Here is an 18,329-nt window from a genome sequence, read left to right on the forward strand (position 1 = left end):
TTGTTTTTTTTGAGACAGAGTCTGGCTCTGCCGCCCAGGCTGGAGTGCAGTGGCCGGATCTCAGCTCACTGCAAGCTCCGCCTCCCGGGTTTACGCCATTCTCCTGCCTCAGCCTCCCGAGTAGCTGGGACTACAGGCGCCCGCCACCTCGCCCGGCTAGTTTTTTGTATTTTTTAGTAGAGACGGGGTTTCACCCTGTTAGCCAGCATGGTCTCGATCTCCTGACCTCGTGATCCACCCGTCTCGGCCTCCCAAAGCGCTGGGATTACAGGCTTGAGCCACCGCGCCCGGCCTGTTTTGGTTTTTTTTTGAGGCAGAGTTTCACTCTTGTTTCCCAGGCTGGAGTGCAATCATCTTGGCTCACTGCAACCTCCACCTCCCAGGTTTAAGCAATTCTGCCTCAACATCCCAAGTAGCTGGGATTACAGGCATGTGCGTGCCACCATGCCTAGCTAATTTTTGTATTTTTAGTAGAGACGGGTTTCACTGTTGCAGGACAATCAGAGATAAGAGAGATTGAACAGAGTTCAAGAAAGGTCTTTATTAAAAGGTGATCACCTGGCTCAGTTGGACTAGTGTCCAGAAAAGTCTGAGCCCCAGAAAAACAAAGCAGCCACCTTTTAAGCAGTCAGTGGCCAGGAGCTACTGGATGCAAGAAGGTAGGTAGGCAGTTGATCAGTCTTTTACATTTGTTTATACTAACGTGTTACACATCCCTGGGAAACCATGTTTCTGTATCAACCTTGTAACTTTGTAGCTGCACTAGGGAGGTGAAACAGGAACTCACTGAGCCTCAAGGAATGTGAAACTAGCAAGTACAGATAAGCCTCGCTGAGCACAGAAGGAAAAACAGGCAGTTAGTATTCTACTGGCGGTGGAGGAAGGTTGCTACACTACACTTAGCTTTTGAAGGAAAAAGTAAAAATGTCTTGTTGGTCTTTGATTATACTTGTAAAATTCCTGAATTCCTTTTTCATCCCCCCCTTTGGTGCTCACTGTAAACGTAGATTAATGAAGAGCACCACAGTCGTTTATCTCTTTCTGTGTAGGCACATATTCTTCCCAGGGGATTGGTTGGTATTTTTGTAGTGCCATCATTTTGGTGGTAGTTTTTTGGTCTACTATTGCTTCAACAGTAGACTGAATGCTTCTGATAAGGAGAGGTAAAAGACAAGGCAGTATGAGACCTCCTCCAATTAAAGCTACAAAACCAATTATCAAAGTTTTAAAGCCTCCAAACCACGAGAACCATCCTCCAAAAAATGAGTCTGGGCTCCACTTGGACCAAGTCTGGATTGGGACATGGGCCAATCTCCGCATTCTGGCAGTAATTTCCATAACAGCTCTTCCATTATCATTGATTTGTAAGCAACGGTTGGTAAAATTAAGCTTGCCACAACTCCTCCTTCTGCGGCTAGGAGGTAGTCTAATGCTAGCCTATTTTGGTATAAAACATCTCTCATTTGAGTGACTTGTATGGCTAACAGATCCAAGACTCGGGCTGTCTCATTAACTATGATCTCTAGTACTGCTTTGCAATCTTACAATTGAGTTTTACATGTAAATAGGGGTGCTGTAGCCTCATGATCCATCTTGGGCCCATGCAGCTGGCCCATAGTATTTGATAATTCTTTCAGGAGGCCATTCGTTATCTTTTCAGCTACCTATCTTAATGTCCTTCTTTATGTTTGTGGTTATCTTTTCTACAGTACTTATCTGAGTAAAGATGTTTCTTCTGGTCCTTTTTCTTTCTTCAGTATAGACCGGGTAACTTAAATCTTCCCCTTGTTTCAGTGGGAGCAAGAAGAAGGATGGTCTTATTGTCCCTAACACACAGGCTTTGGTCCACTTCTCGGGCAATAGTTGGTAGACTTTTGTCTTACAGATCCAATATAGTCCTGCTGGTGCTCTCCAAACAGTTGGAGTGTCTAGTTGATACTACAACTGATTCAGCGTTGGAAACTGAGAGAGAGGATTAAAATCTGGTACAGAGGAATTATCTATGAAGCTTCTCCACTGGATCTTGTTCTTAGACTCTTCAAAATATTGCTGACCTAAACAGGTTGTATCTCCTACTGGAGTTTGAAAGTCTTTTTCTATCATGCTATGCAGCATCTTCCAATGATAGCGGTTTCTAATAGCCAGACACTTGGGTTTGCATTGAACCTTGTAACAAATTCCAGTATGGTAAAGTTATTTTGTGGCATTAGTTTTCTAGCCTCCAGGGCCATTGGTTACCTATACTGGTATCTTCACATACATAACATGAGGTGACTCCAAGATTAGTAGCAATACTTTCAGCTAGCTGAGCGAACAGGTTCTTGGCTAACATTGGTGGAATCTGAACTTTTGGCTCCTTGGGGTTAAAATATTTATTGAAAGATTTGAAAAATCTGAACCGTGACATTGGACTGACTTGAACTTTAGCTCACTGAGTCTTTTTAATAATGACCAATGTAACACCTAGGTTTGCTCTTTCTCGATCAAAGCTTAGCTCTCCTTGATGTCCTTTTGTCCAAAAAGGCATGTTTGACTTTAATATGGTCAGATTAAGGGGGTTGCATGTGTTAGTCACACAACAAATCTTTACTTTTTGGCTGGCAAGCAGAGCTACTCTCCCTGTATATAGGTGTTGGTTGAACTCATGTGTGGTCCATTGAAAGTTACAATCAGGACATTCTTCTTCTGGTTCTCCTATTATGGTCTTAGCAGCCTTAGTGCTGACTCTTTCTTGTCCTAAGTTCTTGCAAACTTCTCCTAGATTAGGTTGCTGAGGTGTGCAGCCTGACAGTCATCAAAATATATAGAAACAGATTCTTTATGTGAATAAAGGAATACCTGTGTTATGCTTTTGAGTTTCCCAGTTCCAACGTCATTAGGATTGGCATATGTGGGTAACAAAGGTTTCCCTATTTGTATTTCAAACCAGAAGTTGTAGGGTAGGAGGCCTGGATCATAACATACTTGTGGTTGCCCATGACCTGGGTCACAGACAGAGTAGCTGGTTTGCTTATAAACACAAGTCCCCAGGGGAGTTCCTGTACACTAATAATAAGTTTGATATAACAGGGTTTTTGTTATACCTTTACCAGACCAACCTTCCACTATATAATGATGACAATTATCTTGGTTTCCTCCTGTGCCTTTTAGCATTATTGTCACTAGTGTGATCAAGTTTACACTATGCACGGGCATCCTCCTGGGCAACAAGTTTGATAGCAATTGCAAAGATAGCATGACAGCAAAACAATCAGTATAAGCGATAGTATAACTACACTTGCAAATTTAATTCACATTTACTTACCTGGCACCAACTTCCTCAGGCTTCAGCCATGTGTAGACTAGTCAGCTTCTAGTTGTGTGACTAGCACAGGGCTTGACGTTTCCTCAAGCTTCATCCGTGCATTGATCGACCAGCCTCTGGTGTGGTTGGAGCAGGGCAGTCATCTTTTCCTGCTGTGCCTTGGTTCCTCCACAAGGTCAGTCCAGTTGGATGATCTGGATCTTGCTGACTCGTCCACTGATCTTGAACTGAGGCTGCAGGTTTTAGTCGGCTATGATGGATTCAAGGTGTAATACTTGCAACTTTAACAGTGGTAGGGTGAGACATGATTACAATATAGGGGCCATCCCATAAGGGCCCGAGGGTGGTAGGATTCCAGCGTTTAACCCATTCAGAGTTACCAGGTTTAAAGGGATGTGTTGCATCTGTAAGGCTAACAGGTATTCTTTCTCTTACGCACCCTTGAACTTCTTGCATTCCCTCACCTAATGCCTGCATTTGTCTTCTTAGGGTCAGTTCTCCAATTTCCTTTAAATTTCCTTTTACCTGAGATGTAAGTGGGGGTGGTCGGCTGTACACTGTCTCACAGGGTGAATGGTGAATACCCGTTTAATTTAGTAGGGGTACACCTGACTCAGAGAAGGACCATGGGTAATACCTGGTCCCACGTTAAATGAGTCTCTTGGCAAAACTTCTTCAACAGTTGTTTCAGTTTCTGGTTCATTCTCTCAACCTTTCCAGAACTTTGTGGGTGATAGGCTGTATGCAGTTTTCATTTAATCTTTAACATCTGAGTCCGTTGCTGTACTACTTCTGCCACAAACGCTGGTCTGTTGTCTGAGCCTAAAGTTAGAGGCAGTCCAAATCTAGGAATAATGTCTTTTAATAATATCCTGGTTATTTCTCATGCCTTTTCTGTCCTGGTGGGGAATGCCTTGACCCACCCTGAAAAGGTGCAAACGCTAACATGTATCATAGTCTCCAGCCTGAGGCAGCTTGGTAAAGTTTACAAGTAGGTTTTCACATGGCACTGCTCCTGTTTCCTGAATTCCTGGGTCTGAGTAGGCCCTTGCTTTAGGTTATTCTGGGTGCAAGTAACACACTGCTCACAGATGGCTCGAGTGATGGCGGTTAGGTATGGCACATAGAAATATCGCCCTATGAGAATTTCTAAAGCTGTCTTCCCCATGTGTGTTCCTTGGTGAAACTGCTTTATAAATTGGGGGGCAATGGCTTCTGGAATGGCAGGCCTCCCGTCTGACAACTTCCACCAGTCTCCTTTTTGATAACTCCCATTTTCCTGTGTGAACCACACCTTCTCTTTGGATGAGTAGTTAGGAGTCTCTGCAAAGGGAGGCTCTAATAAGGGCATAGCATAAGTCTCTTCTTCCTTTGTTATTTCTGTCATTGCAGCCCTTTTCACTTCTTTGTCTGTTTTTCTGTTTCCTGTAGCCTCATCACTTCCTCCTGTTTGATGTCCCTTACAGTGGATGACTGCTACTTCCTTTGGAGCCCATACAGCCTCTAGGACCTGCTGTATTTCCTTCTTGTTCTTTATTTCCTTTTCTTCAGTAGTCAACAGTTCTCTTTCTTTGTAAATGGCTCCATGAGCATGCAAGGTGGCAAAAGCATATCTTGAGTCAGTATAGATATTCACTGACTTTCCCTTTGCTAGAAGTAGCAGTCTTGGGAGAGCTATTATGACTTCTGTGCTGAGGTTCCTACCGCTAGGGGGCGGGCCTTGGCCACCGAGCTTAATGTGACTATGGCACATCTGGCCTTTCTGACACCCTTGGATGTGAAGCTGCTTCCATCAGTAGAATATTCAACATCTGGGTCTTTTAAGGGTTGATCCTTTAAGTCTTTCTGGCTTGAAAAGACTTCATCCACTGTTTCTCCATAGCAGTGGTACCCTGGGGCACATAATGGGGGCTTCCCATGTTCCACATATTCTATTGGTAACAGTGTGGCCAGATTTAGGGTATTCACAGTCTCTAAGGTGATGTATGGATTCTCACATAGGAGCCCTTGGTATCTCAGCATCCTACCGTTAGAGAGCCAACGATGTCCTCTCTGTTCCATCAGGGTGACAACTGTGTGGGGCACCTGAATTATCAGCTTCTGTCCAGATGTGAGCTTGTTAGCATCCTCAGCTAACAAGGCAGTGGTGGCCAGTGCCTTGAAACAGGGTGGCCATCCCTTAGCCACAAAGTCTAGTTGCTTGGACAAATATGCTACCGGCCAATTCCATGACCCCAGCGTTTGCACTAAGACTACTGTAGCCATTCCTTTTCTTTCATGAACATAGAGGTAAAAGGGCTTTGTCATGTCTGGCAGCCCTAGTGCTTGTTCCTGGATTAAAGCTTTCTTGATTTCCTTGAAAGCCATATCCTGTTCTTTTCCCCAAGGGAGGGGCTCCTTTCCCCCGCCTTTCATTGCCTCATGTAAAGGTTTTGCTAGGACCCAGTAGCTGGGGATCCATGTGCGGCAGAAACCAGCTGCCCCTAGGAATTCCTGAATTTGCCGCCTTGTGTCTGGCTGAGGAATGCTACAGTCTCCTTTTGCTCCCGCCCAACCTCATGCTGCCCTTGTGAGATGAAAAAGCCAAGGTACTGAACTTCTTGGCCACAGATCTGTGCCTTTTCTTTGGACATTTTTATAGCCAACTTTCCACAGCACTCAAAGGAGACTCTCTGTTCCTTGGATACATTCCTTTCTGGTGGGTGCGGATAGCAACAAATCGTCTATGTAGTGCAGTAAGACTCATCGGTCGCTAGGTGGCAAGAAAGCCTTTAAGTGTGAGGCTAGTGCCTCTTCAAAGATAGTTGGAGAGTTTTTAAATCCTTAGGGAAGTCTCTCTCTGTCACTCAAAGGCAAAAATGTCTCGGCTTACAGGGGCTAATTGGATGCAGAAGAACACATCTTTTATGTCTAAGCATGTGAACCAAGCAGCACTAGCAGGTACTTGTCCAAGCATAGCATATAGGTTAGGCATAATAGCATGCAGTGTAGCCACCATCTTGTTGACTGCCCTTAAGTCTTGTACAGGCCAGCAGTCAGTAGAAGGTTTTAACACCAGCAATATGGGAGTATTCCATGAGGAGAGACACCTCTCTATTATTCCAAATTCAAGGAGCCATTTTAAGTGCTTTGCAATCCCTTGGTTAGCCTCTTTGGGAACGTTATACTGACAGATCTGCACCAGGTAGGTTCCTCATAGTAGCTCTACTATGACAGGTGCTTGATTTTCTGCCAGCCCTGGGGGATTGTCCTCTGCCCAGACTCCTGGTAACTTAAGAATTAAGTCTGTGGAGAGTTTTTCTCCTTCAGCTACACTGTATCTTTTTCCATACTCCTGGCAACTACTTTCATAAAGTCTCCATTCCTGTTTTGGGGATTGTGTTAATACCATAACCTTTCTTTGCCTTAGGCTTAAGGTCATATCTCCACTAAAGAAGATCTGAGCCTGCAGATTTTGTAGTAAGTCTCTTCCTAGTAGTGGCACTGGGCAGTTTGACAAATATAAGAATTTCTGTTGGACTTTTCAGTCTCCAGTCATACATCTCTTTGATTTGAAAAAATGTGTCTTTTCTGTGATACCTGTGGCTCTGATATTAGCATAGTCTTTTGACAATGGCCCAATTGTTTGAGTCACAACCGAGTGTTCTGCACCTCTGTCTACCATAAAGTCTATTTTTCAGCCCCCTACTACCATTGAGACCATATGCTTCTTGGGGCCTAATGAGATGGAGCCCGGTCTGTCTCAGTCTTCAAGGTAGTCATTGGCTTCTGCTAGCCCAATTAGATCCATGTTGGATCTTACTTTGCCTTGCCCGGTGGCAGAAGGAGGCTCTGTCCAGTCATTCTGTCTCTGGTTGTTGCCCTTATCCTTTTCTTTCTCTGGACATTAATCTTTCCAATGCCCTCTTTGCTTGCATCTCGCACATTGATCTCTCTCTAGTCTAGGCCGACCTTCTTTACCTGTCCTTGTCTCCTGATCTGGCCTAGCTTGTCCTCTACTGTGACCACATCCATGACATGTTCACATCCTCTTGCAAATCCAGCGTCTCTTTCAACCAGGGCTGTGGGCAAGAACTCTGCCTTTTCCTTCACTCTACACTTGGCCTCCCACTTTGCTTTTTCACCTTGATTTACAAACACCTGGGTTGCCACCTGGGTAAGCTGGGGAATGTTCATACCTTCAAACCCCTCCAGCCTCTGCAACTTTGCTTAATGTCATCTTGTGCTTGACACACAAATGCTGCATTAACCATGCACTGATTCCCTGCTGCTTCTGGGTCAAAAGGTGTGTAGAGTTAGTAAGCCTCACAAAGCCTCCCATGGAACTCACTGGGGCTTTCATCTGGTTTCTAATGAACCTCTGAAACCTTTCCAATGTTTGTTGCCTTTTTCCCTCCATCCTTTATTCCTTGTATCAGAGTCTCTCAGTATCTCAGAAAGTTTAGCAGTCCTTGGGCCTAATTTCAGTCTAAACCTAGATCAGTTTCTACTGGTAAAGTCTGTTGTGCATACTGTTTGACATCTGCCATGCCTACTGGGGTGTTGCTTTCTAGCCACTTATTAGCCACTTGTATTACTCTGCAGCATTTTTCTGTATTGAACAGTGACGGAAGGAGCTGCTTGCAGTCAGCCCAGGTTGGGTTGTGAGTTAAGAAGATGGACTGCATTAGATCAATAAGAGCCTGGGGTTTTTCCGTATAGGAGGGAGTATGCTGTTTACAGTTGAAAATGTCTGTAGTAGAGAAGGACTAATAAACATAAAGCTGTTCTCCTCATAAAGTCGTTCTCCTCTTTGAACCTCATTTTGTGCATCTAGATAGATCTGTCCTCTAGTTTCTCTGAGGGGCATCTGCATGGCTTGAGTGCGTCCTGGCCAGAGACGGGCAACCTCATCCTGGAGTTCCTCCTTTGCTTTATCGGGCAGTGGCCCTGGCTCTTCCTTACGTGGTGAAGTTTGGGGGGTATTCTCCTCTGAGTCTGACCCTCTATAGGCAGCTGCTGGAGCGGCTTTCTGCCTAAGCCTTGCCGGAGATAGATAAATTGGAAAATATAGGGGGTGGAGTCTCTAGTTCCGCTGGCCTGGAGGAACAGGTTTTTCCTGTTTTCCTTGCTGCTCTTTCTCCTGGGCCTGTGCTTTGTGGGTCTTTTCTATGGTTCCTTGTTTTGTTTGAGCCCTTAGAGACTTACAGTAATCTTCAAAGCAGGCCTGTAGTCATTTTGGACAGGTCTGAATCACACACAGCCAGGAGTCTATGTATGGGAACTGATCAGGGTACCCAGGCTATTGTCTGACCCCAGTGACCACCCAAAACACTCGGCCAATTATTTCCCTATCTATGGTTCCCTCAGCTGGCCACCCTACATTAGAGGGCCAATCTCAAAAAGGGTTCTTAGCCTCTGCGATGTTAACTTCATTCCATAATCACCATCAAAGCCTTTCTTAAAGTTCTTCCACATACATTCTAATGGAGTTGGCTTCAATGCTTTTTCTTCCATTTCCTCCCTCACAACACACTTTCACTCTCACTTTCACTCTCAGATTCACCAGACCGAGTCCTATTATGGGAGGTCCGGGCCCTGCTTGGTCAGGTCACACCCAAGTACAGCTGTGAAGCCATGACACTAATCCTGTTGGCCTTACACAGTGACCTAGGTCTGGCTCATCCCACACTTGCTTCGGAGGACACAGTCTGCTCTAAGAGATCTGCATCTCCTCCATCACTCCCCACATTGGCCTCTCCTGAGACCATCTCTTTCACACACTGTCACACACCTCCCCTACCCTAGGACTCCTCATCGGATGAAACGAGCCTCTCCCATGTCCCAGGTGAGCCTAGTTAGGCTCCCACATTCACACACATACACACACCACTCCTACCCCAGGACTCCTCATCGGATGAAACAAGCCTCTCTCATGTCCCGGGTAGGTTCACACACACCCACACCCAGTTGGAGTGGCAAGCCACTCTTGTCACCCTGCCAGGAAGCTCTACCTTGCTGCACTTGCCACTCTTTTGGCTCATTTTCTCCCTTTTTCCAGTTCCAGTGAGTGGGGACACGAGGTTCATCCAAATTGGCAAGCCACTCCTGCCGCCCCCAGCTGCTCTGGGTTGGATAAATGGTCATTCCCTGGGAGGTGATCAAGCTCCCCTTCTGTCCTTATGGGACACACTTTCCTAGGGACCACCCTTACTGTGGTTCAGTAGTCTGCCTGCGCGCTGCTCCAGTGACTCTCCTGCAACTCCTGAGTGGGTTCTGTTTGCGTTGTCAAGGGAAGACTCTAAGACACGGGAGAGCTGTTCTCCTTCTGGGCTAAGTCTTACCCAGTGGTGCCAAGAGTCCCAAATCTCCCACATCCTGGGGCTATAACCCATAGTCAAAGGAGACAAAAACCTGCCATCTCCAATCCCAGATGAGCCCCCAGAAATGCTGTGGGACAATCAGAGATGAGAGAGACCCAACAGAGTTCAGGAAAGGTCTTTATTAAAAGGTGATCACTGGCTCAGTTGGACTGGCATCCGGGAAAGTCTGAGCCCCGGGCAAAGAAAGCAACCACCTTTTAAGCAGTCAGTGGGTGGGAGCTATGTGAGGCAGGAAGCGTACTTACAGAAGTGAGAACAAAGGCAGTTGATCAGTCTTTTACATTTATTTATACTATATGTTCCACATCCCTGGGAAACCATGTTTCTGTATCAACCTTGTAACTTTGCAGCTGGTCTAGGGAGGTGAAGCAGGAACTCGCTGAGCCTCAAGGAATGTGCAACTAGCAAGTACAGATAAGGCTTGTTGAGCACAGAAGGAAAAACAGGCAGTTAGTATTCTTCTCTAATTTAGACTACGGGTGGGAGGGGGCAGGGAGATTGCCACACTACACTTAGCTTTTGAAGGAAAAAGTAAAAATGTCTTGTTTGTCTCTAATTATACTTGTAAAATTCATGAATTCCTTCTTCACTACCATGTTGGTCAGGTTGGTCTATCAATTCTTTAAGGATGTTGTTTTGCCATCTTCTACCATGCACTGAACCTAATGAGAAATCTGTTGCTATCCTTTCTTTGTTGCTCCAAAGATAATCTACTTTCCTGCTTGGCTCGTTTTAAGATTTTTCTCTGTCACTGATTTTGAGCAATTTTATTATGACGTACCATGCTGTATTTTTCTTCATACTTCTTGTTTTTTGAAGTTTGTTGGCTTTCTTGGAACTGTGGGTGACATGGTTTGCCCATGTCCCCACCCAAATCTAGTTTCTCTGAGGGGCATCTGCATGACTCAGGCACGTCCTGACCAGAGAAGGCCAACCTCATCCTTGAGTTCCTCCTTTGATTTATCAGGCAGTGGCCCTGGCTGTTCCCTATATAGTGAAGTGCAGGGGGTACTCTCCTCTGAGTCTGACCCTCCGGAGGCAGCTGCTGGAGCAGCTTCCTGCCTAAGCCTTGCCAGAGAAGGGTAAATTGGAACATAAGGGAGTGGAGTCTCTAGCTCCTCTGGCAGGGTCTGTGGGACAGGTTTTTCCTGTTTTCCTTGCTTTTTCTCCTGGGCCTGTGCTTTATGGGTCTTTTCTATGGTTCCTTGTTTTGTTCGAGCCACTAGTCTTAACAATAATCTTCAAAGCAGGCTTGTAGCCATTTTGGATGGGTCTGATTGTAGTTCCCATAATCCCCACATGTTGTGGGAGGGACCTGGTGGAGATAATTGAATAATTGATTCACTGTGGTGGTTCCCTCATCCTGTTCCTGTGGTAGTTAGTTCTCATGAGATCAGAACTTTTTTTTTTTTTTTTTTTTGAGACGGAGTCTTGCTCTGTTGCCAAGACTGGAGTGCAGTGGCGTGATCTCGGCTCACTGCAACCTCTGCCTTCTGGGTTGAAGCGATTCTCCTGCCTCACCCTCCCAAGTAGCTGGGACTACAGGTGCATGCCACCACGCCTGGCTAATTTTTTGTATTTTTTGTAGAGACGGGGTTTCACTGTGTTAGCCAGGATGGTCTCAATCTGCTGACCTCATGATCTACCTGCCTCGGCCTCCCAAAGTGTTGGGATTACAGATGTGAGCCACTGAGCCCGGCCAAGATCTGAAAGTTTTTAAAGTGGCTTCCCCTTTGCTGGGCACTCATTCTCTCTCCTTCTACCCTGTGAAGAGGGGCCTTCTGCCATGATTGTAAATTTCCTGAGGCCTCCCAAGCCATGCTGAACTGTGAGTCAATTATACCTCTTCCTTTATAAATTACCCAATCTTGGGCAGTTCTGTATAGCAGTGTGAGAACAGAATAATACAGTGGGTTTATAGTTTTCATCAAGTTTCATCTAAATTTCCAGCCATTTTTTAAAGTTTTTTTCTGTGTTCCTCTACAACTTCTCCTTTTGAGGATTCCAATTTTAAGTATTTTTGGCTACTTGAAGTAATATCTAATATTTCATAGTACAACAGTGTGATGATAGCTTTGTTAATTTTAAAATTCTATTTTCTCTTTGCATTTTATTTTGAATAGTTTCTGTTGCTATGTTATTAAGTTCACTGATTTATTTCTGCAATATCTAATCTGCTTTTAATCTCGTAAGTGTATTATTCATCTCAAACATCATAGTTCTCACCTCTTCGTATCTCTCATGTCTCCACATCTGAAGTAAAGGTATAATAACTGTTTTAATGCATTTATCTGCTGAGTCTCACATTTGTGCTAGTTCTGGGTTGGTTTCAATTGGTTGATTTTTCACCTTATATGGGTCCATTTTCCAGCTTTGCAATGCTTAGTAATTCTCAATTACATCATAGATGCTGTGAATGTATCTTATTGAATGTTCTATATTTTGTATTCCTACAAAATGTTACTGGGGTTACACCTTTCAGGTCCTGCTTTCAAAATTTATTAAGCTAACTTGGATAAGTGCTCAGTCTAGGTGTAATGATTCCCACTACTTAGAGAAGACCCTTCTGTGTGCCTTATCCAGTGAACTATGAATTGGGTTTTCTCACATGGCAGGTGGAAACAGGCACTATTCCTTTCCCTGGTTATTGCTGGAAACCTTATCCAAGTAATATTTTAAAAGAATATTAGGAATAAGTTACGTTGCAGAATACAAAATCAATATACAAGAATTAATTTTTCTTTTTTATATATTTAAATGTTTCTTTATATTCATGAAAAGATTCATAAGATATTGCCTGGTGAGAAAAGCATGATGTTTTATAAGAGTATGATTCGATTTTTAAAAACAAAATACATGAATATGTATAAATACTAATATAACATTCTCAAAGATAGCTTTGAAAATGCAATATAGCAAAGTATCTGAAAAATAAATCAAGAACACAAATATATTTACAATAGCTATACGATGATAAGATACCTAGGAATAAATTTAACCAAAAAGGTTAACAATTCTTACACAGAAAACTGTAAAACAGTGATGAAATAAATTGAAGAAGACACAAATAAATGAAAGATATCCCATGTTTGTAGCTTGGAGGGGTTAATATTGTTAAAAATGTCCATAATAACCAAAGGGATCTACAGGTTTAATGAAATCTCCATCAAAATACCATTGAAATTCTTCAGTGAAATAGAAAAAAAAATCTTAAAATTTCTATGAAACCACAAAATACTTTAAATAGCTAAAGCAATCTTGAGCAAAAAGAACAAAGCTAGAGACATCACACCAAATAACTTCAAAATATATTAGAAAGCTATAGTAACCAAAGTAGTATAATACTAGCATAAAAACAGAGATGTGGACCAATGGAACAGAATAGAGAGCCTAGAAATAAATTCACGCATTTAAAAATTAATTTTCAACAAAGGTTCCAAGAGCACACAGTGGAGAAAGGACAGTCTCTTCAATAAATAGTGTTGGAGTGGGTACACATGGAAATACAGGGGGAAATAATCAATACTGGGATTCTAAAAGAGATTACAGTGGGAGAAGGATGTAGATTAAAAAATTACCTCCTGGCCGGGCGCGGTGGCTCACTCCTGTAATCCCAGCAGTTTGGGAGGCCGAGACGGGCGGATCACGAGGTCAGGAGATCGAGACCATCCTGGCTAACACGGTGAAACCCCGTCTCTACTAAAAAAATACAAAAAACTAGCCGGGCGAGGTGGCGGGCGCCTGTAGTCCCAGCTACTCGGGAGGCTGAGGCAGGAGAATGGCGTGAACCCGGGAGGCGGAGCTTGCAGTGAGCTGAGATCCGGCCACTGCACCCCAGCCTGGGCGACAGAGCGAGACTCCGTCTCAAAAAAAAAAAAAAAAAATTACCTACTGAGTACAACATTCACTATTTGGGTGATTGGGTACACAGGAAACCTAAACTTCATCATTACACAATATATTCTTGTAGCAAACCTGCACATGTACCCCCTGAATCTACTACTTTAAAAAAACAAAATAAAAATAAATGGTGTTGGAAAAACTGTATATCCACATTCAAAAGAATAAAATTAGACCTTTATGTCATACCTTATACAAAAAAAAAAAAAAAAAAAATCAACTCCAAATGTACTAAAGACTAAAATCTAAGACTTGAAACTATAAACTTGCTAGAAGAAAATATAGGGAAAATCTTCTTGATATCAGTCTGGACAATGATATTTTGGATATGACCTCAAAAGCACAGGCAACAAATGCAAAGATAGACAAATAGGATTACGTTAAACTAAAAAGCTTATGCTCATCAAAGGAAATAATTAACAGAGGTAAGAGACAATCTACAGAATGGGAGAAATTATTTGCAAAGTATATATATGATAAGAGATGAATCTCCAAGATATATAAGGAACTCAAACAACTCAATATCAAGAAAACAAATAACCTAATTAAAAATTGGGCAAAGGATCTGAAAAGACATTTTTCAAAAGAAGACATACAATTGGCCAACAGGTATATGAAAAAGTGTTCAATGTCACTAACCATGAGGGAAATGCAAATTAAAACCACAAAGAGGTATCACCTCACTACTGTAAGAATGGCTATTACCATAAAGACAAAAGTTATAATAAATGTTGGTGAGAACATGGAAAAAAGGAATGGTTGATAACTACTGATGAGAATGTAAAGTAGTATAGTTGTTAGGAAAAACAGTTTGGAAGTTCCTAAAAACATTAAAAATAGAATAAATATATGATTCAGCAATTCCACTGCTGGGTATATATCAAAGGAAATTAAATCAGTATGTTGAAGAGATATCTGCACTTCCATGCTTATTACAGCATTAGTCACTATAACCAAGATAAAAAATAAACCTAAGATTTCAATAGTGGATGAAGCAGTAAGAAAAATATAGTATATATGTGTGTGTATATATATATCACCTATATAGAGACAGATAGATGATAGAGATCTATAAATTGGAATACTATTCAGACATAATAAAGATGGAAATCCCATCATTGGCAACAACATGAATGAACCTGAAGGACATTATGTTAAGTATAATAAGTCAGGCACAGAAAGACGAAGACTGTAGGATTTCACTCACATGTGGAATCTGAAAAAGTTGATCTCATAGAAGCAGAGAGTAGAATCATGGTTACCAGAGGCTGGGCAGTTGGGAGGGGAAGGTGTTAAGGAGATGTTGGTCAAAGGATAGAAAATTACAGTTAGATAGAAGGAATGAGTTCAAGAGATTTATCGTGATTTATCGTGCTGCAAAATATTATATTCCTGAAAAATGCAGAGTAGGTGTTGAATGCTCTTGCTGCAAAATAACTATATTAAGAAATGTGTATTTTAATTAACTATATTTAACCATTCCACAATGTATTTATTCTTCAAAACACCATGTACACAATGAATACATATAATGTTATGAATTTAAAACAAGCAAATAAATAAAAAAAATGAAGTCAAATTTAGGGGCCTCTATATTAATGGCAAAAAAAAGAGAATACTAAATGGATAGATGTGGTGATAGGTTGAGCAAAAGCCTTAAGGAGATTTTTGAAGTAAAGAAGCTTATATATTTTTTGTACTTTGATATAATATATATGGATTAAAATAGAAAACTAGATTGTATTTGAATTTAAAAAAATTTTATTACTTGATTTCTTTTTTATTATTTTAGATCAATCTTATACTTTATCAATGTAATGTGCTCATTTTTGGTAATGTGTGGTAAGCATAGCATTAGAAGTACAAATTCAACATGCATTTTGAAATTAGAAAGATAAATATATAATATTATTTTCCCTTGGTAATTCAAAATATATCACAAAATTATAGTGTTTTTATTTTTATTGCCTGGGAGAAGGAACTATTAAACATAAGATAAAAAATATATCAAAATTCATGACAGTGACACTAGATGAACTTTTACAATGTAAAAGGACAGCAAATTATTTTTTCTCAAAGGTTTTGGTAAAATTTAACATTGATAGGCCTTGTGTACCTGCCTAAGCTGTTTTGTAAAGCTTGTAGAGGCTTTGTAAAATATAGAATATTTCAAAAAATATGTATTTATTATATATGTATGAATAGAAGATAATTCAATGCTATGCTAATAAGGTCATGAGCTTTTAGTCAATTGTAGAAAAAAGAAAACACACTTGTCTTACTATTTTATTATAAATATGTGAACAGTGCTGCAGTGACTTGGCTTCTTGGGAAGCTTGAAATATTAAATATAAAATCTGTCCAAGATATAGAATACTTTAGGACTTATTATTTCCATTTTACTAGGTGGCATAAGAGGATTGATTAAGTTGCTTCGGCAAACTTTGTCTATGCGATTCACCCTGACTCTCTTCTGGTGACCATCATGATGGAAGGAATGGCCTGGATACTGAGTTGAGTTCAAGTTTCAACTGCATCAGTATCTAACTGTACCTCTCATACAATTAAGTTTTCTCATACAATTGAGTTTTCCAATAAGGCAGTGAGAAAAGAAGTTGAAACAGATTTTTTTCTTTCTTATAAGCATTATGTCTATTTCATCCCTACACAGCCAAATGAGATAGAATGGAAATGATCCCATAGATTTGTTCCAACTCCCTACATTTTGGGAACTAGCTAGTTACAGGCATGGACTATTCTAATATTTATGAGAGAAGGACATCAACTCTGTTTTTTACTAATAGTTATTTTTTTGTTCTTTCCCTTTTTCTCTTTCTCAGACCACCTCTTTGCAGGTATAATATTGTACTTAAAGAAAGAGAGGAAGTGTTTCTTTATCCAAACGCGTGTACACCAAAGAAAACATAAGATGCCTTCTTCTATCAAATGCACTTGTTTATGAATTAACGGACTTGTAAACAAAACAATGCAATCAGTCTTTCTTTAATAATGCACTGTTCAATTTGAGATTCAGGTATTTCTATTTCTTAAAAAAAAATTGAGAATCAAAAATAAAGAAAATAAAAAATGCATACAGTTAAGCATTCCAAATACATTCTGAAAGTTGTTTTTTTCTGTCTACTTTTTCTGCTTCCTCATTTAATACTTATCATTGACTATTTACTAATAATGAATAAATGTCTTTTGAAAAATAGGCAAGTTTAGTGAATACTTCACTGTTTTAAACAGAAAATTTATTTTACTACTAAGGTAAATAATGAACACATTATTTTATTTGTAAATTTTCATTTGGAGAAATCACTTGCATTAATGTGAACCTAGTAAACATATACACTTATATAATCATCTACTTGGCATCATTTTTAGTCATTTGTAAATAATGGCTTTGTTTCTATGGAGTACAATAAATAACCTATGGGTGAAATACTGGTTCCATTACTTATTAATGGTGTGATCTTGAGTAAGTTAATTTATCTCACCATATCTCAGTTGCCCAAGTAATTTTTGTGAAAATTGTTTCTAATAAAGTATTTTGAGCAGTGTCTGTTCATAATGACAATAATAAAATGATAGCTAACTCTTATGTATATCACTGTGTTCCTGGAACTGTTTAAATGCTTTATACATATTAATTTATTTAATCCTTATGAAAACCATATGCAGTTAGCCATATTATCTCCGCAGATGCAGAAGCCAAGAGACAGAGGCCAAGCAACTTATCCAGAATCATGCACAGGACCAGAATTCAAAACTAAGATGTCTGGGTCCATATTCTTAACTCCTATGTTAAGTGAATCCCCTAAGTTCAATGTGTGTTATCTGTTACCTTGATTTACAAATGATCACATTCAAAATCATAATCTAAATGTTCTTAGCATTCTCTAATTCCCGTGTTCAGTCCAGTAAATTCTAGTGCTGAGCTCTCTCTCACTTGTGTCTGAATACCCCAAGGATTTATGTGTGTTTCTAACACTCTGCCAACCACAGTCACAGCCTTTGTATTTTGATTGCCCGTTGAATTAGTTTGCTTGAGCTGCCATAACAAAATACCACAAACTAGGTGGCTTAAGCAGCAAAAATTTATTTTCCCACAATTCTAGAGGCCAGAAGTCCAAGTCAAGGTGTCAGCAGGCTCGGTTTCTTATTGACATGGTTTGGTTCTATGTCCCCACCCAAATCTCATCTTGAATTGTAATCCTCATGTGTCAAGGGAGGAACCTGGTGAGAGGTGGTTGCATTATGGGGGCTGTTTCTCCCATACTGTTCTTGCGATAGTGAGTCTCATACAATCTGATGGTTTTAAAAGTGAGTTTTCCTGTGCTCACACTTCACACTTCTGTCTCCTGCCACTTGTGAAAAAGGTGCCTGCTTCCCCTTCTGCCATGATTCTAAGTTTCCTGAGGCCTCCTCATGTGAGTCAATTAAACCTCTTTCCTTTATAAATTACCAGTCTTGGGTATTTCTTTATAGCACTGCGACAATGACTAACACGCTTATGAAGCTCTTCTTTTTTCTTTGCAGATGGCTGCCCTCTTGCTGTGACCTCACATGGTCTTTCCTCTGTATATGCACATCCCTGGTGTCTCAGTAAGTCTATATTCCCTCTTCTTTTAAGGGGACCAGTCAGATTAGATTAGGGCCCACTCTAGCAGTCTCATTTTAACTTAATCACCCACTGAAGGGCCCTATCTCCAAGTATAGTCACATTCTGAGGAATGAAGGGTTAGGGTTTTAAAATATGA

General features: G+C 40.9%; 1 protein-coding gene across 2 annotated transcripts in view; it reads left to right on the forward strand.

Moving 5' to 3' along the window:
* LIPI (lipase I) overlaps nt 1-17,174 on the forward strand; it is a 104,354-nt gene extending 87,180 nt beyond the window's left edge. For both annotated transcript variants that reach the window (XM_065541127.2, XM_005548943.5), the window contains one exon: nt 16,407-17,174. In XM_065541127.2, the coding sequence (XP_065397199.1) occupies nt 16,407-16,494 (88 nt within the window). In that variant the 3' untranslated portion in view covers nt 16,495-17,174. The remainder of the gene's footprint in view (nt 1-16,406) is intronic.
* Nucleotides 17,175-18,329: the final 1,155 nt, after the last annotated feature.

This window comes from Macaca fascicularis, chromosome 3 (genome assembly GCF_037993035.2).
Source record: "Macaca fascicularis isolate 582-1 chromosome 3, T2T-MFA8v1.1".
Classification (NCBI taxonomy): Eukaryota; Metazoa; Chordata; class Mammalia; order Primates; family Cercopithecidae; genus Macaca; species Macaca fascicularis.